General features: G+C 52.8%; 2 protein-coding genes across 12 annotated transcripts in view; one reads left to right on the top strand and one right to left on the bottom strand.

Annotated features, from left to right (window-relative positions):
• TNN (tenascin N) overlaps positions 1–6549 on the top strand; it is a 43703-nt gene extending 37154 nt beyond the window's left edge. For 8 of the 10 annotated variants that reach the window (XM_082312942.1, XM_082312941.1, XM_082312947.1 and 5 more), the window contains 7 exons: positions 259–389; positions 916–1048; positions 1898–2049; positions 3165–3261; positions 3935–4102; positions 4636–4799; positions 5375–6549. In XM_082312942.1, the coding sequence (XP_082169068.1) occupies positions 259–389; positions 916–1048; positions 1898–2049; positions 3165–3261; positions 3935–4102; positions 4636–4799; positions 5375–5521 (992 nt within the window). In that variant the 3' untranslated portion in view covers positions 5522–6549. Of the gene's footprint in view, positions 1–258; positions 390–915; positions 1049–1897; positions 2054–3164; positions 3306–3934; positions 4103–4635; positions 4800–5374 lie in introns of those variants that run through there. The other 2 variants (XM_082312949.1, XM_082312948.1) reach the window with 2 other exon arrangements.
• Positions 6550–9421: 2872 nt separating this feature from the next.
• On the bottom strand, positions 9422–19122 carry KIAA0040. Of its 2 annotated transcripts, none has more exons than XM_082311822.1 (2): positions 19062–19122; positions 9422–12913 (listed from the first exon to the last, which is right to left on the bottom strand). In XM_082311822.1, the coding sequence occupies exon 2, from the start codon at positions 12800–12802 to the stop codon at positions 12470–12472; it is 333 nt and encodes a 110-aa protein (XP_082167948.1). In that variant the 5' UTR covers positions 12803–12913; positions 19062–19122; the 3' UTR covers positions 9422–12469. The 2 variants fall into 2 exon arrangements, with proteins under 2 accessions (XP_082167948.1, XP_082167949.1); XM_082311823.1 differs by lacking the exon at positions 19062–19122 and adding an exon at positions 14826–14873.
• Positions 19123–21335: the final 2213 nt, after the last annotated feature.

Here is a 21335-nt window from a genome sequence, read left to right as displayed (position 1 = left end):
TTCTCAGGCAGACATGTCGGGAGCTCCTGGGCCCTGTAGAGTTGAGCCAATTGCAGGGCTCACAAAACGTCCCATCTGTAGCAGACCCTGCCATGTGCGGTCTAGGCTTCCGCTGCTTCTTGCTAGCTGTGAAGGTCACTGGGTGACTTCAGTAGTTCCCAGTTAACAGGATCAGGCATTGAAAGCTCAGCCCAAGCCCTGCACTGCAGTTGCTGTCTTTCATTTATGCAGTGGGACTTGAATTTTCTTTTTCAATAGAGATTGATCCTCCCAAGAACCTCCGTGTATCAGATGTGACTCATTCTACTGGCGTAGTTACCTGGACTCCTCCTGCAGCACAGATTGATGGCTACACGCTGACCTACCAGGGTCAAGATGGCACGAGCAAGGTACAGTGAATTCCTCAGCCCTGCAGACCCCACTGAAATCACCCCTATGATTATGAACTCTGCCAATTGGGTCTTGTGGGTATATGGACCACAGAAAAACAATTTTGAGGGGGAATCTATGCTATCCACGGTCCGGGAAGGGAGAGCTTAAGGAGGGAGATGTGCTTCTGTCATGAGTAGAAGCTGTGGAGGGACTTTGTGACAGTAGAACGCCTCTTCCCAACAGGTCTTCAGGTGCAGAGAACGTTTGCTTCTTCACTCTCTTTTCTAACTTCATATTACCTGGAAGGGCAGCACTCGCTGGGGACAGAGTGTCCTCAGTGGCCTAACAGTGTTTCGTGAGACCTTGCCCCAAATCTTCCTTCTGAGGAGATAAGCTCTGTGTCTCAAGGATATACAATGAATGTGCCTGTCTGAACTCCACAAGAAAAGCCTGTAAATGCATAGGGAGTTTGAGGCACTGTGGTCCAGAAAAGCTAAATGCTATTCAGAGTTGAGTTAACCTTTGATCTGTTTTATTTGGCAGGAAGTACAGCTGGGTCCTAGCGAGCAACGGTTTGTGCTGGAAGGACTGGAACAAGGAGTGAGGTATACCATCTTTGTGATGGCCTATAAGGGAGATCACCAGAGCAGAAAGACAGACAGTACCTTCTCAACAGGTAGGATTTTGCCTTGGGTGTTGCACTTTTTCCTGTGCTCTGCAGCTGTTGTACTTTATGGTAGAGGTCAGAGATAGAGTTCATGTTCTACAGATGCACTGGGAAACTATGTGATCAGAAGCAAACTATCTAGCGAGTCAGTGATGTGTTTCCTGGCTGGGAGTCCATTCCAAGCCACACCATCTGGAGGCTTGGAAGCAACGGGATAGTGTGAGTGGAGCTTGCCCACACTGGTCAGTGCTGCTGGCAAACAAAGCTGTGGGACAAAGCCTCTTGGTGAGCTGCCAGTGGGCAGGAGAGATGATGATACTCTAGAGATCTTTCTGTACCATCCTGGTAATGGTAGAGCGCAGCTGTTTAAGTACTGTCGTGGCACTGGGTAGCTGCCCAGGTTGTTTTCAGAGGTCAGGAAACGTACACCAGAATGGTAGCAAATCAAACAAAACCTCACACCAGCTTGCTGTGGGAGCCTCTCGTACTGTGCCAGTGCCCACAGGGCATTGCCAATTGTGGACAACTTGTGAAATGCAGAGAAATTAAAGTCCCTGTTTACTGGCACTCCCACCTTCACAAACAAGGCCTCCTCTTCCTGCTCTCACTGCAACGCAGGACTGCATCTCTTGCAGCCTGTGGGGACCCCATCCACATGCCAGCTCCCAGGCAGTGGGGAAGGCTGCCAGCAGCAACTTGCTGGTGCAGCTCACTGTGTGAGTGCACAGTGTGGGCTGCTGGTTTCTTTCCTTCTCTTCCAGTTCCATAGTCCTTAGGAGATTGCTAAAGGTGTGAAATGCCCCCTCCAGCTCCATGGCCTGCTTTGCTGATGTGAAGTTCTGCTATCTCTGTTCTCAGTTAGCTTCCTCTACCCGTATCCTGCGGACTGCAGCCAGACGCAGCAGAATGGAAATGCCTCCAGCGGCATGTACACCATTTACCTGAATGGGGATGACAGCAGGCCGATGCAGGTGTACTGTGACATGACCACTGATGGAGGCGGGTGGATAGTGAGTGATTCTCTGCTCCTCTTTGGTTTTTTTATGAATGTAATCAAGTGGACCTGGTACCGGTGTTAGCTGAAGCTCCCTTTGCTCTACTGCACTGCTGTCTTTCAGCTCCTGCCTTGATGGAGTGGCATGTTTCAGGAAGGGTGGTGGATGCTGATGTACCCCCTCAGACTGTCAGTAGGAATGCTGTGGGAGGCTGAATGGCTCAAAGGCTTTTTCATTGTTTGGTCGTGAATGCCACACAGGCTTATGTTATTGCTGATGGAGGGTAATGAGTGAGTTATGACAGCTTAATATGTTACCTCTTGCCAGTAGGGTCACAGGAGTTGTATATGAGGGTGCATTCAGCCCTGCCATAAGATGAGGTAGTACAGCTTAGCTTAACTGCCTTTCATAATGAGTTAACTAAGCTATATTATCTCATCTTGACCACAGTATAAGGTTACATATATGGACAGTTAACGCAGTTCAGCTGATGCCTGTTAGTATTTTAAATGCTAGTGCTGTGAGCATGCACCTGGACCCTGACCACACAGTAGTTGTTGGGTGGCTCAAGGGAATCTGGAGGCAGAAGCACAGATGCTTTGAGGTGAGGAATGTGTATGAACATGAAAGAGTGAATCAGAGGTTCTTTGATAGCTGCCTCCCTAAAAGACCAAATAAAAATGTCTTTATTCCCTTCTTCACCTTTCATTTTCAGTGATAAGTGATTTTAGTCTCTGAAATAAATTGCTGCGTGTTACTGCCCAAGTCCCTCTGATCTTGGTGAAGTTTAGAAACTCCCATGTCTCTGTGGATCTTGTCCCTAAGTCTGCTTTGTCTAAGTGTTTAGATCATGCTCAGATTTGTGCTGTCCATAGGCATTTGTGGAAAGTAAACTGTAAAATTTGCACAACTAAGTATTCATCCCAAGAGCTTCTGTGCAGTCAAAAAATAGAAATGGATTCCTGTGTGTACCCTGCTCAGGTGCAGTGTACCATCGGCTAGAGTTGTCTGTTCCTGCATGCTTCACCTTTTTGTCTGTGTTTGAATCAGGATGAGCATTTCTGACGCCCATCCTCCTTGTCTCTCTTCAGCCTGTCTTGAACTCTCACACAGCAATCTTTGCTTTGCAGGTGTTTCAGAGGCGGAGCACTGGCGAGCTGGACTTCTACAAACGCTGGAAAAATTATGTGGAAGGCTTTGGAGATCCCACTGGGGAATTCTGGCTTGGTACAGTACAAGGGTGTGACCAGTGAAGAGCTGAAGATTAGCTTTGTAGAAGCACCTAAATGCTGAAATATCCCACTCCCCAAGCCTGCACTCTGGAACTGTCAGCTTCTGTGTCGTCCCTAGAAGTGCCAATGAAGCACTGAGTGATCTCTAAAGGCCCTCTAAGTCTTTCCACTGGCATGTTTGTGCTTTGGAGTAGTCTCAGAGCAAGCCAAACTCTGGAAAGGTTTATTTCAGGCTTGTGTTGTTTTAATATGAGAGGAAAAATAAAGAAATTGCATTCGTGAAAACGCAAAGTCTAGGATACTACACAAAACTTGGTGTATTAGGTCATTTTTTCTTCTGTTAGAGAACTCTGCGTGGATCAGAGAATCCAGCACTAAATAGGTCGAGGTCTTTGGAGCAAGAGTCTTTAAAGGTTCTGGGAAAAATAATGTTGCACTACAGCCTGTCTTGTGCTGGTTTAGGCTGTTTGTTTTGTCTGATACTGCTGTCTCTTGCCAGAAAATGAGATAAGACAGAATAAACTTGGCAAAATGTCACGACAGCATCAAGCAGGAAGGACGGAGGCAGGAGATAGCTGATTTAACCAAAATGGCCACAGGGTGAGAGTCTAGGACTGCTAGGGTGAACAGGCTTTTCCCTTTTAAGAGTAATTCTTTTTTTCTTCTAGGTCTTGACAAGCTGCACAATCTCACAAGCAGCAGCCCCATCCGCTATGAGCTCCGGGTGGATTTGCGGACAGCCAGTGAATCTGTCTATGCTGTCTATGACTTCTTCCAGGTTTCCTCGAGCAGGGACAGATACAGGCTGTCAGTGGGGAATTACAGAGGCAATGCTGGTGAGGAGTGCCTCATGCTTGTGCTGTCTCTGCTTCGCACAGGGAAGCAAATGCTGGGACCTGTGTAATTGTTTTGCCAGTAGCGTGGGAGCTCATTAGGTCAGGTTAGATCAGATGTGGTTCTCTTTGAGGAGAGAAGTCTGTACTTCCTAGGAAGACTGAGAAGAGTGTGCCCACAGGTCCATCTCCTGCTGAAGACAGGAGAAAGAGTTGCTTTTTCACAGGGAAGAGGGGGCTCTGTAACCAGTGAAACACCAGCTGAAAAGGCACCTTACCATTGCCATTGTGTCCATAGTCTTCCACTTATCCTTTAATCTCCTCTTGCCATAAGGTTTAGACCTTCAGCTGGGGGGATCCAGCCCTTGGACATGCCTTCTAATAGCAGCCCTTTAGAAATTATGGTCCAGACCCATCCTGTGCTGTTGCTTTTCCCCTGACAGGCCTGCTCTGTTCTGCCTGAAGAGTGTATAAGCCCTCAGGCTGAGCAACTGTAGTCTCTTACTCCTGTTCATGTCTTTCATCCCTTCCCTTAGGGGATGCAATGACCTACCACAATGGCTGGAAGTTCACAACGTGGGACAGAGACAATGATGTGGCTCTCAGCAACTGCGCTCTGACACACCATGGTGCGTGGTGGTACAAGAACTGCCACTTGGCCAACCTCAATGGGAAATACGGGGAGAACAAGCACAGCGAGGTGAGTGGCAGAGCTCTGTGTGGTGGTTAGCTCTTCTCCCTAGCCTTGAGAAAACACATGGGAGGGATGTCTCTCCTTGGAGCAGGAGAGATTGCCCAGGCTATCCTAACTCCTTTCACTTGAAAGGAAGATGATCCATAACAAAGCTTGTAGCTCTTACTCTGTCCTCCCTGGATCCAAAGGACTTGAGCTCATGGCCCCCTGATTCTTGTGGGCAGAGATACTTGAGGTGGAGCTGTCTTGATTTTTGAGTGGAACACATAAAGGAACACTCACTAGGATGCTGGCTCACTGTCTCATGTAGCCTATACCTTGGCTGTCAGTGCATGCCTTGGTGTGCATCTCATTGTACAGGCTTATTTTGGGCTTGAAGATGGCTCAGTCCTGTTGTGTTCCAAACTGGATAGAGATTTGATTTGTATTAGGAGTGTCTGGAAGACTGATGATAATTACAGTCAAAATCTGGTGAACAATAGTGTCTCTGTTTATGGCAGGGCTAAAGAGGGGGGCAGTGGTAGACTCCTAACACCTGGTTTGGGTGCTTTAATAAAAGAAATTCCTTGGTCTTTTCCCAGGGGGTGAACTGGGAGCCATGGAAAGGCCATGAATTCTCCATCCCTTTTACTGAGATGAAGATCCGTCCTCAGTCTTCAAGTAATGAGCCAATCCTGGGGAGGAAGAAGAGGTCTCTATCAGGGAAGAGGAAGAAGATCAGGGCTTAAATCGAACTCTGTGTAGTATAGTACCCAAAGATAATGATTCAGTATTTCTTAACAAAGTTAGATTCAGACAACTTTCTTCAATACATTGGAGACAATTGTTGACTGACGTGCACTCAGAGACCTCTGGACCTGCAGCCCAGCCTGCTTCCAGCCTTTGGAGCTCCTGATGGGTGATCTGTCATAGACTGGGAGGGGGCTTGTGGGGAGCATCCAACTTGTAGCTCACCTGGTTGGCTAAACATGACAAGGACCTGCTTGATCCAATGTATGCAACTTCTATGAACTTTCCATAAAACAAGTTTGAATGTATGATGTTGTTTCTCAAAACCCAGGCGCTAACTCTTCTGAATTCTGTCCTTTTCTGGTGCCATCCACTTCAGACTTCAAAGAATTAAATTTGATCCCAGTAAAAAATAATAGCTCCTTAAGTTACATCAGAGTGAGCTTTCCTGAGACTGTCCCCTCTCCCTGTCTTGGTCTGTGGTCATCTTTTTCCTTTCTCCTCATAATTTGGGGCACACTCCCTACTCTTCCTCCAGTCAAAGATCTGGGGTTTGGGAAATATTGTTAGGCTGCTGGCAAGGCTCGTTAACCCAGGTGAGGTCTGTGGTCTGGGTCCCTCAGCCTCCAGTATTGCATCTCTCCAGGTGATTTGCTCTTTATTTTGTTTGTCTCTTGTTGTCTCCTAGTCCAAAGAAAAGCCTGAGGAGACATGCAGTGAGTTAATGTTTACACTCCTAGGTGAGGCCCAGAACAGGGTGAGTGTAAGGGCCGTACTCCTCCAAGCTCTGCTCACCATCCCAAGCCCGTCTGCATACCGCTTGCCTAAGAGGCCACTTACAGACCATGAACAAAATTCTCTATGCGACTGTCCCATCTGCCACCTTCTGCTTTTTCATTAGCGGTGTGGTAGCTAGTGATGCTGAAGTGATAATGCTTGTCATCTGCCTCAAAAATGAACATCTCTGAGTTAAACCAATCCTGCACACTCTCCATCAGGCTTTTCTTTCAGGCTGTCTGCAGATTCACGTGGGCCCCAGTGCATGGTTTCACATTTGGCTGCTTTTTCTCCTTACAGCCATAACAGTGAGTTTTATTTTCTTTCCCTGAGCAGATATTAAAATTCTGGACGACCAGCTATAGCCAGGGAAGAATTATGAGCTCACCAAATGATGCTTGCTCAAAAGCTTCCTTGTCTGAGGAGATTGGAACGTGATTGTCCTGTGTCTTAATGGCCTTTTCTATCCCAGTGCTAAGCTGAGTAATACATTTTAAAGAATCCTTCCCAGACTTTGGGGAAGCAATAAAATTGCATATAAAGGAGGTCTTAAAATATTTCTGTCTTCTTTGCTTTGGGTGGCAGAATTATTTTTTTTCCCCATTTAAACTAAGCCTTCTTTACGGAGATGGAGCAATACCCAGGCCCTTAGCATTGCCAGAGCAATGTGGAAAGACTGGGGCTGTGAAAATTATGTCTTTGGAGTCTGCTCCAAAACAGGGATGGGTACACTGTGAATACTCCAAAGTGATTCACTGATATGTGGCTGCTAGGACCTGGCTGAGGAGAGCTAGCTGGAGAGCCGTCTCTCAAAGGTGAGTACTAAATTCTTCATAGTACTTTCAGGGCTGTGCCTCTTGCATGGGTGGGCAGGCAGCTGGTGGAAGGAGGAGACTAATGGAAGGAGGAGAGGAAAGGAAAATTGCACTTTAAGTGTTTTGCAGGCTCTGTGCTAAGAGCATGAGAGGACAACACAGGAAAATGATGAGGGTTCTTTGCTGTGGATTGCTCCCCATTGCCCGCGTGTCTGTAGGCAAGGACATGGTTCACTGTGTTGTTCAGTGAAAGGGCACAGTGTAGACATGAGGAAGGGGGGACCGGAGGACTAGCCTCACACACAGCCACTCTAAAAGTAAGCGTATGCTCTAAAAAGCAGCAGGCATGATTGTGCCCAGCAGCTCTTTCCTGTGCAAACCTCAGAGGCAAAGCACAATTCCCTTCTAAAGCTGAATCTTACCTGAGAGCAGGGAATATTCTCTTAAGCGGTATGAGCTTTGTCTTTCAGAGAGAAAGGCAAATGAGACACCTTTATTTGCAGTTTCTGAGGAGGGCTTACTTGTCTCTCTTAATTATGGGCCCCTCTTTCACCAGGAAGGGCAGTCAAAGTGGCAGTGGCTGGAAAACCATTGTGGGAAGTCAGTATTTCCAAACAGCCACAGGATGGCATCATCTCTTCATGCTAGTGCAGGAGAAACTTCCCTGTATCCAGCTGACCTCTGTGGAAAGACCTTTTTGGGGTTAACCAAAGCCTGTGCTCCAGCTCTGGAAGCTGGGACTGCTCAGATAACGTGGTTTGTTTGCCTTCAGGAGCTGGCTGTTCTGGTTTCAAGGCTCAGGCTGGTTGGGGTAGTTCCATTAAAATTTCACATCCTCTTATTACCCTTGTTTTGCTGCTATGCCCAGACCTGTAACAGTGATGTGTAGGGCCAGAACAGACTCTCAAAACCTCTGCCTTGCCCTGAGATCACTTAAATTTTATAGCCAGTGAGGTTTGCAACATGCCCAGGGGGAGAATTTGAGTCCCAGAAGGTTCCTCTCTGCCTTGGCATCTCGGTGTTGATGGGAACTGTCCTGTTGCCGGGCCCCAGAAGCCAAGACCTCTCTGTTGTGATACATCTGGGGTGCAGCACGGCCAGTGCTGCTGTGGGGGACCCCAGCGAAATGCCGCTGCAGGGGGAGAGGTGGTGGATTCTTCACCCACCTCCCCACCATCCCCGCGCTTACCCAGGAGGAGGAGGGAGAAGGCACGCTTCTTCCCAGAGGTGTTGCACTCTGCATGGTGCAATGAGGAGGGAAGACAGGAAAGTCCTGCTGCTCTGGGCACTTGCTTGGAAAGCAGCAATGTTACTTCTGGTCCCTGCTCTAGGTTTGTTGGCTGAATAAATAGAGGAGCAGTCAGTGGAGATCCCATTCTCCCCTCCTAGTGGTGTTTCAGGGGCCTGCAGGTACAATTTCTGCATCTCCTCAATCCCTCAGCTTGACCTCAGCCCCTGCCTGTTTCTAACCTGGGACCCAGGAACTTCCCCTTCTCTCTGCAGCCCATGCTACTCAAGAATGCCTGGCCCTGAATACGGTGTGCAGGGTTGCCATCTGGAGAGAAGCAAGGTGTGCACTACTCGTGCCTTCCCCCAAAAAGCGTGTCTCTGCCATTTCCAGCTGCTCGCTGCTGCGGTCCTGTGTGCCTCTTACCACCAGTCTCCTCCAGAGCCTCAGCTCTGTGGGCAAGGTGCAGCTTGGTGCATCATGCAGGTGAGAGGCAGACTGAGTTCTGCTCTCGTGGAGGGACAGCTCAGTGGTGCACGATTTGGAAAGGCTCTGCCCAGCAGAGATGTGCACCCAGTACCGTTATGTGCCCAACGCAGACAGCTGCAAGAAGCTGCAGACACCGTGAAATACTTGTCTGATCAAAACCAACTGGGGTTAACTAGTCCGTGCTGCTGACCCTCAGCAAGGAAAAACCCCTCTGCAGTCCACCTCCCGCAGTGCAGAAACGCTGCTTTTCTTCTTCCCACTACTTTTGCCCTTGGGGAAAGGTGCTTGACTGTGTTCATTAACAAGGCGAGGCCATTAAACTTGATTAAGCTAAGCTGTTTCTTTAAGAAAATGTCTCTCGGAGCTGCACAGCTGGCTCCAGGCACAGACTGCACAGCCCTCACCCTCTGAGCTCTCCTGGCGTCTTATCTAGGGCCAGGATGCAGATACAAGAAAGATTTCCCCACGAAAATAAACACACAACTGAGAGCTAGAGACATGGCATTTGTTTGCAGTTTGAGTCATTTATTTTTGTTTTAAAAAAGAAACACTGCAAAAAATATTGTGTTTTTTTTTTTCCCCCTGTTGCAGGGACTGTTTAGGAAAATAAAAGGTTGATACTGAAATGCAGTTGTGGGGAGGCAGCGCAGAGGTGTCTGGAGAGCGGGGATCCAGGCAGCAGAGTTTCTGTACCATGCATCTCCTGCCGCCTTGTTAGTGTGGGTGCTGCGGGGTTGCTGCTGCCTGGCTGATGGGTGACAGGTCCTACTGCACCTCAGGCTGCCGCTGCTCTTTTGCTTTTGTCTCAAGAAGCAGCTGATTCAGTGGATGGTTTGGTTAAAACAGCAGCCTTTGAGTGAGTCAGCCCCTCTGCTTTATGGGGTGCAGAGGCTTCGACCATCCACTGGTCAGACGGATTAGGGCAGGGTTGTAGCCTGGTCCCTCCCTGCCCACCCCAGGGGTGGTTTGAATGATGATTTCAGGGAGCTCTTGAGTTCAGAGCCAGGTCTGAATTTCCTAAAAGCCTGGATCGGAGATGTTGTGTGTGACACAACACAGACGTTTTCTTGACAGCTCTCTGCTTCTTGTAGGAATCAGTTGCCCTCGCCTGAAATGTTACTCGCTAACCCTTCCGGAGAAGGACCTTCTCGCAGGCAGCCACGCAAAGCCCGGCAGCTCCACACCAGGTAGGCTGTACTCTGCTGGAGCTGGCTGCCTCCGTGCCCCTGCTTGTTCCGGTAAGCCTCTGGCCTCCCATCGTGTTTCCCTTCACTCTGATTTTTTTTTTTTTTTGATTCCTCCAAGCAGCACCGCCCTTCCTCCGAGCTGTTGGTGCCTCTGGATTGCAGCAGGAGCACCTGTGCGGGCAGCTCTCTTGCCCACGGGAGGAGGCTGCTTTGCCCACCTGGTGAGCTCGGAGGCAGGAGGGCTGGGAAAAATACCTGGATGGGGGAAAGGAGGGAAGGAAAAAGGAATAATACAAGTGCAGTGCTGGTTCTCCAGGGTCCTGGCTGGACTGGGGGTTTCGGACACAGACCAGAGCTATTCCTGCATGTTTCTCTCTAGGATTAGGTGTGGCAAATCCCAATTTTTTTATACCATTTTATGTTGCTTCCTCTTTTGGAGGAGAAGGGAGTCACTTCTTTCAATGCTAACAAAGCAAGCTGGAAAATAAGGCACATATGGGGTCAATTTAAAGGGCTGCGTGAGGAGGAGCCTGGCTTCCCGGCTCTTACCAGCACAGCTGTGCGCAGCCAAACCCTGTGATGCGATGTTAACATCACCGCCCTGTCCAAGTTGGACAAAACAGGCTGCGCTGGGACTGGGTGGCACAAGCGGCAGCCTCTAACTGGTGGCTTTGCCCCCCCGCCGTTGTGTGCCCCGGGAGCCGGGGGAAGGCGGCATCGCCCTTGCTGGGGCTGGAAGCGGTCGTGTCCGGCAGCTCCGTCCAGGCTTGCCCACGTGGGTTTGGCTGCTTGTCCCCGAGATGTCTGGCTCTGGCTGGCAGCTCCAGTCTGCTCCAGCAGCTTAAGAAGTGGAAGAAAAACATCCAGTGTACAGATGCAGGGCAAAACCCAGATGTGATCAGGCTTCTCATCACATGTGTGCATCCCTCGCTGGCAGAACAAGCTGGGGAAGACAGACCCTGGCAGGGCAGAGAGCGGGGGGCAGAGGAGACCCCCAGCTCCTCAGGAGGTAGGCTGGGCATGCAGGCACAGGGTGAGCAGAGGGTCAAAACCAGAGCAGGGGTGAGAGCTGTGTGTGGTCTAATGAGCTGCCGTGCCTGGCCAAGCTATCGCACGTCCAAGGGAGATGACGATGGAGAGGGATGCAGGGTCCAGCGGTATGATGCACCTCTGGGTAAGGGATGACTGTGGGCATGAGCTTTACTCCCCTCTGCTTCTACAGCACATCCCAAATCCCAGAGCTGTCCGGCTTGACAGCCACGCGTGGCATCCAGAGCTGCCTGCATGGCATCAGCTGGCGGCAGCGTGTGCTCGTGGGTCTGTGTGTGTCTAATGTGTGGCATAAGGGCTGCAGGGAGAGGGGACAGCTGGGAGAGCACAGGGATAGCACACTTTTCTGTGCTGGGAAAGTGTGGCTGCTGCTTCAATACTACCTCGGTGTGCCTAGCCCCACAACAGAGGGGCCTTTGGTCCTGCTCTTCTTTCGCAGTTATTCAATAAATAACTCTAATGCCCGTAGCCAAGCCTTTACACAGCCTCAGCTTGCGTTTCTGCTCTTGCAGTAGCGTGGTGGGCTCTCTAAAGGCAAGTCTGCATAAAACAGTCTTTCAAGGAAGATCTTTTTTTAAGTGCTGGTGCAAAAGGGCTGGTCTCGCAGCCTTCTCTCTCCTCCCTGCCTCTAGCCTGGGTGGCAACACGTCCTTCTTGCTTTGCCGCTTAAGATGGCGTCTTGCGGTCTCTAAGGTTGGGCTGAGGGCATCTGTCTTCAGATGCTCTCAGTTGCCTTTGGTTTGGTGGCCAGGGAGATGGCACATCTTCGAGCTGTGGGGTAACTCTGTGCTTGGCTTTTTTTGCATCTGCAGCATGAGCTGGGTTTGGATGGAGCCTAGACAGTCAAGTTGTGCCATCTCTGCGGCAGGGCAAGCACAGGAGGCATGCCTGTGCTTGCTTCGCATGCAGCCATCCGTGTTTGTGCAGCGGGCGCATGCAGGCAGCTTGGTCTCTGAGTGCACGTGGTCCTGAGCACCCTTGTCCGTGCGATGGCGCGTGTGCTTGCACATGAGTGCAGAGGGAGAGCCTTGCACACAGTTCGCTGCGTGCCAGCCCGGTGCGCGTGCGTTGTGCTCGTGGCGGGAGGTACATACGGCCCAGCGGCAGGTCACTCTCGCGTGCTCAGCGGGGCACGTGTCTGTGTGCACGTCTGTCCTTTGCGGGGGTTTCTGCCCTTGGGCACACACTCTTGTGGTGGGGGAGAAGGGGCTTGCATAAACCTGTGCCCGACTGCCTTGCTCTCTGCTGGCTCTTCAACATACTGGTTAGCTGCTGGGCTCAGCCTCTTTTGAAAGTTACCATAAAGTAGCAGCAGCTTTGGCATCTCCTCACCCCTCGTAGTGCACAGCTGAAAGGACTGGTGGCATCTCAGAGGGGAGGGCCTGAATGCCCTCCTGTCCGCTAGATGGGCAAGGACGGTCTCTTGTCCAGCAAGAACAGCTTGGGCTGAGCAGAGATCCACAGGTCCTCTTCATCCTTCTTCTTCTTCTTCTTTTTCTTCTTGTTCCTCTCGGCGTGCAGCTGCCCGTTGCTGCTGGTGCCACCTTTCTTCCTACTTTCTCCTCTCCGGCTGCAGAAGCAGCAGTGGCAGCAGATGAAAATGAATGCAATGAGGACAACGAAGGGCAGACCCATCAGCACGGCCAGGCAGACGGTGTTGAAGACGCCTTCCTCATGCTTGGTACGGATGAGCTCCAAGATGGAATTAAAGAAAGAGCTGATCTTCTGCTCCATGTTGGTTCCTGGGCAGGCTGCCTGTGCTGCTCACTCTGCTTGAAGGCCCCCTGGGATATGTTCAGCTTCTGTAAGCAGCTAATGGACTCCACAAGTGTCCTTGGATGGTGCCTGCAGAGACATGAAACCACACGGATCAGGTACCTGCTCCCTCAGCAATTTTCTCCATGGAGTTGCCAGCACAGCCAAAGCCTCAGCAGGGCCATGCTACTGGCCACGTCCCTTTGCACGTTCCCATCTGAGAAACACAGCCTCCCAGCCTCTCCTGGGGTTCGTTCCTGGTGGCGGGGATAGGAAAGGAGGGCTTTGGCTGGGCATCCCTACTTGCCTTGGCATCTGGCTGAGCTGCCCCCCTGGACATACATCTTAACCCTCACTTGGCAGCCAGAGCACGGACCCTTTACAGCCCTTTGTAGGGCTCGTTTCTTAGCAGAGGAGAAATCCTCTGCAGGGGGAGCTTTACTGTCTAGGAAGGGACTTGCCTGGTCCGGGCAAGGGACCACCGCAGAGAGTGGTACCACTGCCATGACAGTTGGCACTCAACACATCATGGGTCTCTCCTTACCCCCGATCCACCCTGGGATGGGGTGTCTGGTTTGGACAGACCATTTCTCATGGTCTGCCGTGGGTCCCAGGACAGGCAGCCGAGCTGCTGCGGGCAGTGCACTGCCCTGCATCTGGGCAGCGCAGAGGCAAGGTGCGCCCGTCCCAGGCACCGTGCTGGGGTCCACTCCTGCCAGTCTGGCACCTGGGGCACTGCCGGCAGGTTTGGGGTGGGGGCTGTGGTTAAACCACCTGGATTTTTGATGGGGTCTATGGTCAGTGGGACTCACAGGCTAGTAGTCAGGCGGGTGGACCCTGGCGAGCAGCCTTGCACCCATGGCCACTTCTGTGCACCTGGAGCTGGCCGCAAAGGTGGCAGTGGGGGAGGACGAGGGCTGGCTGGGGATGGAAGAGCCTCTGCTGTGCCTCACCTGGGAATTGCTCCAAGGGTTGGGTAGGGCTGAGGAGCATTTCTGCAGCCTGACGTAAGGTTTTCCTCTCCCTCGGGGAGGGAGAGGTGCTGCTTAGCAGCAGGGCTCCCGGGGAAGCCCTCCTGCAGGGGCAGGGAGCTGCTGCTTCTTCTCATGGCTTTCCTCCTCTCCTGGAGCCAGGCAAAGCTCCCAGGGGTTGTGAGTAGGGCAGGGGGCTTTGTGCCATGAGTTTGCAGTTCTGGTTCAACATGAGGGTCACTACATTATAGGTTGTGCAGGTGAAGAGCTGGCAGGAGCATTATCAGGCTCCAATACCGTGTTTCACCCTCCCTCGGCATTTTATATCAGTGTCTGCCAGCCTTTGGATTCAAGCCCCACAGCCTCCTGAGGGAATGCTGAAATCCCCACGTGCACAGGAGGGGAAGCTGAGGCGCAGTAAAAGGAAAGCCAACACCTCCATGTAACGAAAACTTAAGAGGTACAGCCTGAACTCCACAGGTGTCCTAGAGGGGTTGCTCCACTTGTCCCTTGTGACCACTGACTCCTTGGCTCTCCCTCTGGCAGCTCTCGCAGATCCCGGGCGCTGCTAGGCAGGAACGGGAAGGGGACCCAGGCTGGTTTTGGTTAAAGTCTCCTTGTCCATAGCGCTACCGTTCCTCTTGCTTTGAATTGCATTTATTGCTGTTGCAGCACCTGCTAAGGAACGCTCTCTTGTACCAAGCATTTTGGGAGCTGGGCCCCTGTCCCAAGCAAAAGTATGCTCCGGTGCCACTGTGCATCCTCCCACCTCACTTTGGCATCCTAATGAAGACCCTAACTCCTAACGAACAGCAAAGCTGCCTGCCTTACCCGAAAAAGAAGCCACGAGTCCTACCCAACCCTAACCATAGCCCTCGCGCTGCTGCCGATGCTCTGGGTAGGAAATGGGGCTGCACCCAGAAAAGGTGGCTCCCAAGGGAAAAACCTCCTTTCAGAAACGCTGTCCTGGGACCTACAAAGCTGTCTGGGGTCTTGTTTCACCAGCCGCCCCTGGCTGCTGGCTTTCATACCCGATTGCCAAGACCCCAAGAGCCGAATCCTTCAGTGTAGATGCTGAGGTCTCAATCCGGGACTCCACAAGTGCTCAGATCCTATGTAAAGAGAAGGGTTTATCCTCCCCACCTGTCGCAGAAACAGACTGACCACAGCAAATTTACTGTTTCGATCTGCACAAGAGCATAGCTGAGCTGGCCACAATTAGCTGTGGTTTCTCTTTTGACCGTAAGTGTGGGAAATGTGATAAAAATGGACGTACAAATATCTGTGGGTGCCTTTCTGAAAAGCTCCCATTTGAGATATAAAAAATGAAACACAGAGCTTTGGGAGGTAGTTTGGGCTTTGGATGAATAAAGATGTTTGTAGCTAATATTTTATTGCTGGATTTTTGTCCAGTCTGCTGCATCGCTGGGTGGGGTTTTTTTGGAGGTAGACAAGCCGGATGGTGGGGATGCCAGGCATGCACCCAGGAGGGAGGGATGGTGCTGCAAGAGGTAGAAGAACCATTTCCACCCCACCTCTGCTGCCGAGCAGCTTCCTGGCCTCGGGAAACCGGCTGCTCCCTGCATTGCCTCATTCCCCTATCCGGCAGAGGATGGTGATATCACCGCCGTCCTCACCTGAGAAATCACGGGCTACCAACGAGGGTTCGGAGACTTGAAATCCCATCCGTCCCCTTCCTACGCCCTGCCCGGAGCTGGTGGTGAGCATTACAGATCTGCTTTTGCTCCCAGGGGAGATGAGTGAGGGCTCTCTGGGTGCCAGTCTCTGCTATCTGCCGCCCGCAGGCATTACAAGCAAAGGGCAAGGGGGGGAAGCAGTGAGGGCCACTTCTTAAAACTGCTCCTTGTCCCAACCTTCATCCTCACTGAGGCCTTTTTTTAGGACAGCTGTAGTAAAGGTTAAACTGCAACACAAATAAACAGAGCGGCTTTTCCTCAGCCTGAATCATCTGTGTGAAGCAGGTTTGCCATTTATCCATAAATACCCTGACAGCTCATTATCCAGGCAGGAACACTGGATGCCTATGATACACTTCACTCCAAAAAAGAAGTAAAAAAACCAACCTCAAAACAACAACCGCCTTATTTCAGACAAAACAGGATGTACAATTTTATTCCTGCGCTGAGCTGCTTCATATTTATTGCCTCTAAACTTCTAGGGAGGGAAGGAGGGCTGGAACTTCCTCTTAAACTTGTAATTAATTGTTTGCAGAGAAAAAAAAAGAAAGGAAAAAAAAAAAAAAGGCTGCAGAGTCCTTTGAAATGTTTCCACTTTAAACCAGAGCTGCACAGGCCCTTGCTGCTCGTTCCTGGGAACTGCCCAGGCGGGGACATGCAGCCGCGCTGGGCAAGCTCGGAGCAGCAGGGATGTGGCCGAGCATCCTTTGCAAGGGGAAGGCAGAGGTAGCTGCCGCTGCCCTGAGCAAGCAGCGCTGAAATCCCAGGGCCACCTTTCAGCACGGCTATGCAGCTGGTTTTCAAATGCCTTTTTGGTGTGTGCACCACGTTTTGTTTTGTACATGAAGGGATGTCTGTGCGCAAAATAAAGGGGTTCTTCAGTTTAATATAAGAAGAAAAAAAAAAAGAGGAGGGGAAAGTAGAAAAACTGGTGCCTTTTGAGTCACAACTCCAAGGGTAGAGGGGTTACCCAAGGCCACTCATTTGTCAGCTAAAAGTCTGTTTGCACAGCGAGGAGCTGCATTTAGGAAAAATCCGTGCTGCTGCTCAGTTTGGTGTGACAGCAACATCTCGCCTTAGACAGAGGACGAACACGGAGAGCCGCACCGGGGTCCACCATGGGTGTGAACCGGGTGCTCAACGCACACGGAGCTGCAGCTGGGAGGTTGGCTGTTTTTTTGTGTCAAGGTATGGGACCAAAAAATGAGGCCAGGGAGGCACTGGGAGACAGGGCAGCGTCTTGGGGAGGGCTGCTAAACGCCCTGTTAAATGAGCTCTTTGTTTTTGGGTAGCTGGTGCTGGCAGTGAGTCAGGGGAAAGCTGACATGGTAACTTGCTGGGGAAATCCTGTGGCCAGGCATGGATGGCTCCATCTGATGGCAGCTCTGCACAGCTGGGGTTCGTGCAGCTTCTGTAAGTTTTAATCAAAGTTGGGCGTCCAACATGAGGTTCTTTAATCCATGTTGGCTCTGAAGGAGCCAGTTTTCAAGGGTGGAGAGCATCTGTCACTCCTACGGAGTTACAGGCGGCCGTGGGTGGAAAACAAGCTCCTTTTGAGGGCCAGCTTGGGATGGCACCGCCAACTATTGGCGTGCATGGTTTGCCTGGCTGAGCTGGGGGAGTAAAGGCTGCCAGCCTGAGCACGGGGAAATCAAAACAGAGGGGTTGCCTTGGCAATGCTGTCTTGCCCACATCCTGCGTGCTGCAGAGCAACCGCGGTGGCTGGGGATGGAGGTAGAGTTTGCAGAAAAGTTGTAGTTGGCTGGAAACAGGGGGCAAAGGGCTGGAAACTGCTACGCAGGGTCACCGTGGCAGAGGGTAGAGAGCTGGAGATGTTTTAGGACCTGATTTTGCAAGTTAAGCCCTTTAGGCTCAACTCTCAACAGGCTCTTATGTCTGTGTGAAGTCCTCTCCAGCCTAGCAAAGCTTGACCGGCTTCTCTTGGCTGACATGCTGCCCAGCTCAGGCAGGAGCAGGGCTGCTCTAAGGTGCTTCTCCCTACATCCACGTTGAGAGCAGGGGCAGCTCCAGAGGACAACTGACCTACAGCCCATGACCTGTGAGGTTTGGCCCCAAGTACTTCTAGGTTATTTGAACTCCCCAGTGCTCGGTGTCCGGCTACAACTCAGGACTTGCAGAGGTGCCATGAAAGCATCTGACTTGCGGCCACCCCCATTTCCTCAATGCGGGTGAGACCTCACTTCGTGCAATTGATGGTAAGAGGTGCAAAGCAGGAATCACAGTATTAAATTAGATCATTTCCTTCTCTTACTGGCTTTATATCAGCTTTATACCCCCTTTCCACTGGCAGGGATAGCTCTAGGTCAGGCTAGAAGAGGCTAACTTCTCTCTCAGAGCCTGCAAGCTTTCTGATACAGTGAGCACAGACACAGCTACGCACGCACACACAAGTGACACCCGTTTTCCCATTTGCACCTGCAGACTTAAGGGAAAGCTGGATGAAACCTGACACTGAGGGTGAGCAGTTTCCTTAGCTGGGATTGCATGTTACTGTTTTGGAAATGGTGAATAATAAGTTTTACTGCCGGTCTCCCAGAACTCGTAGCAGGCTCGAGTGACCTTACTCAAACACTAAAAATCAAACACCAAAAGCCACCACCCAGCAAACAAAACCAACCAAAGTTTCATCTTATTCCCACGGCCATCAAACCTTCCAGCCAGAAGCCACACATAGATGCTTTCATCCCCTAAAGGGAGCAATTTGGAAAGCTACTGATACGAATGTTGGATAACAGGGTTAAAGTGAAACTATTTTGCAAGCTGCTGCCTGGAGCCCGCTCTGCCATCGCCATCTGCACACGCGCAGCTGCCATCGGCCCCGGGATCAGTGCAACTCCTGGCCAAAAGACCAGTTTTGCTTTCAGAAAAGCACCGATGTCACCCCGGACGGCACCGGGAGCTCCTCTGAGCCACCTCGGTCTCGGCTGCAGCCTGGCACAGCCAGCGCTGCCTCCCCGGGGCCGGCGGGCAGCCCCCAGCCAGCCCACCCCCGGCCCTCCCCGGGCTGGATCGCAGACGTTTTTGGCTACAGGAGGGTCAGGGGACTGCAGATCCACCTGGGCCAGCCCTGCGGCTCCCCAGGGGAGAAGTAGCAGCAAAAGTTGTTGGCGCAGCCTTACCTCTAGCTTTCGAGACCCGAAACCCCTGGTGCTGGGCAGGCCTTCTTCTGCCCAATGTCCCCTGCGAGGTGGTTGCCCTTCATCGCCATTTCTCAAGTGCCCCTGTCCCCACCCGGCTCTGCCAGCACCTGCCCCGCCGGCTGTGCCGCGGTCCCGCCGGCCCTGCCCAAGCCCCGGCCCCGGCCCCGGCCCCAGCCCCAGAGCCAACCCCACCGCGGGGGGCAGCTGCCTGCGCTGCTGCCCGCCCGCGGGGGTACGGGCAGCAGATAATGTGGCCTTAAGAAAAACCGAAAAAAAAGCCCTGGATTTGGACAAGACAAAGCCAAGGATAACGCCCGGGGAAGCCCAGCGTGGCTGGGCGATGCCCGGCGGCTGCGGGTCCCCCCGGGACCCCTCTCCGGGACCCCCCCGTCCCCGCCGGCCAACCTACCTCGGTGCCCGCGGCCCCTCGCTCGTCCTCCCGCCCGCCCCGGCGGAGGCTCCCGGCGGCCGGAGGAAATGGGACGCCCCGTCCCGCCTGCCCCCGCCCCCGGCCCGGCCCCGCCGCCCTGCCTGCCCCACCTGGGCTCCCCGCCGCGCCCCGGCCCCCGCTGTGTGACCCCCCCCCCGCCCCCTACACAGCCCCAAACGGTGCGGGGGGATAAGGAGGGGACCCCGGTGCTTCGCCGGCGGCGGGGTCCGCGGGCGCTGCCGGCCCCGGGCGCTCGGGAAGGGCTGGCGAAGTTGGAGTTGTTTAGTCTGGGAAAGAGGCGTGGGGGGGAGGTACAAAACCAGGCCCGAAATATGCCAAAAGTTGCTGGGAGGAGGGAGGGAACAAAGCGTTCTCCCTCGCCGGCAGGGAGGCCCGGGCTTCGGCGAGGCAGAGGTTTCCCCAGAAGCTTTTTTGGGGGGTTGCGGTAGGGGCTTGCAGGGGCGGCGGTGCCGCTCCTGTTGGTGGGAGGCTTTGAAGGACAGGGCGGACCTCCAGCTCCCGAAACGCAGCGCCAGGGCTGCCACCCCGCACCCCGACGCCACCGCCCTGCCCCGCTGCCACCTCCGTCCCTGGGAAGGGGACGCTGCCGCAGGGCGGGAGGGGACCGAGCATCCCCACGGGAGGGGACGCCCCGGGGGCCGCTCTCCCCCACGCACAGCACCCGGCAGAGCTGTGGGTGCTGTTCACCCATGGAGATAATAAAGGATGTTTCAGCCGGAGGAAGGCTCTCCAGGTCGTGCAGGGGTTGGATATTTTCAAAATTTGATATTTCAATTTGGATTGCTGCCCACCCCACCCCCCACCCTCAGTTTTCACCTGCTGCTTTCTCTTATTTCTTTTTTATCTCCGTATGAGCGATATCCAGGAATCACCAGATCCCAATTGCTTTCCAGTCCAGGGCCGAGCGGTCTCCGCACAGCATTGCGATGTTGACAGCCAGGCAAGCTGTGACTAGAAACATGTTTTGCTGGAATTTTTCTGGCCAGCTTGAATCCTTCTGGATTGCAAAACCCCTGCACTCGCCCTCCTTGCCCTCCTTCATGCTCCGGAGCCAGCAGCTTTGCTTTTCCGCTTCGGCCTTTGTGCTAACTCGTTGGGCTGGGGTAGCTGGGCCTGCCTGACCCTTTGAGGCTGCTGGAAAACAGCCCCGTGCACCCGATGCTGTGCCCCATCAGTGCCAGGAGCAGAGCTGCGGAGGGAATATGGCGAAGGTGGGGTGGAGGGATGGAGGCAAGCTGCCTGCCAGCCCCGGCTGCCTCCGCTGCCCTCCCTCCTGCTGCCTTCATCCTAGCGCTGGGGCCGGAGGGGTGAGAGACCTTAAGAAATGCATGTCGCAGGCTACAGCTTGTGCTAAGTGCCTCCTGGTAGCCTTTGGCAAGGTGTTTATGTGCTGCAGGAAGTACCAAACCTTTTTTACCTAAAGATTTGCTGCTTGTTAATGCCAGGAAATTTTTCCTTGGTTTTATGCTACAGGATGGAGATCCCTGGGCTTTGCACCATGTTCATGGCTCACCTCATCCCGGCTCACCTCATCCCAGCTCATCCCTTCCCAGCTCACCCTGTCTCATCTCACTCCATCTTGGCCCAGCCCAGCCCAGCCCACCCCATCCCAGCTCTCCCCCCTCGCTGAGCTGCAGCAGTCCCCTCATTTGTGGGTATCAAATCCCGCTCATCACCTTACAAAAATGCCCTTCCTGGGACACACAGAAGAAGGCACCTGGGTGCTGGCAGTCACCTGGGGGACACCCGGCCACTCTACAGCACCAGATAGCATAACATCACCTTTGAAACCACCCTTACTAGGACTGCCTGGAAATATTTATTATTAGAGGTCCCTAAGGGCAAGTGTGGCTGGAAGCATTGGGCTTGGGGGCGCCTGGCCCCAGGGTCGAGGGGGCTGAAAGCCCTGCCCATCCCCGGCATGCTGCCGTGGCAGTGGCTGGGAGGTTTGCTTTGTTCCCTGGGCAAACAACCCCGCTGGGGCTCGGTGCTTTCTTGTCGCTAATTTAACTTGGCAGAGGCCTTGCCAAGGGAGGAGCTGCTGGTCTGGGCACCTTCCCTGGCTTTTTGGGGGCCCCTCTGAGCATGGTGCTTTGGCACCTGCTTGGCTTTGGGCAGGAGCATTGCTGCACTCCTCTGACGAAGCGGCAGAGCTGGTAGGCACCAATAATGCTGACCTTGGCCTTTAAACCTCTTGTGATGCTCCTACCCATAAAAGAGAGTGTTGATGCC

This window comes from Platalea leucorodia (assembly GCF_965183815.1).
Source record: "Platalea leucorodia genome assembly, chromosome: 5".
Taxonomy (NCBI): Eukaryota; Metazoa; Chordata; class Aves; order Pelecaniformes; family Threskiornithidae; genus Platalea; species Platalea leucorodia.
Note: the sequence above shows the minus strand (reverse complement) of the source record. Positions and strands in the feature narration are given on the sequence as shown.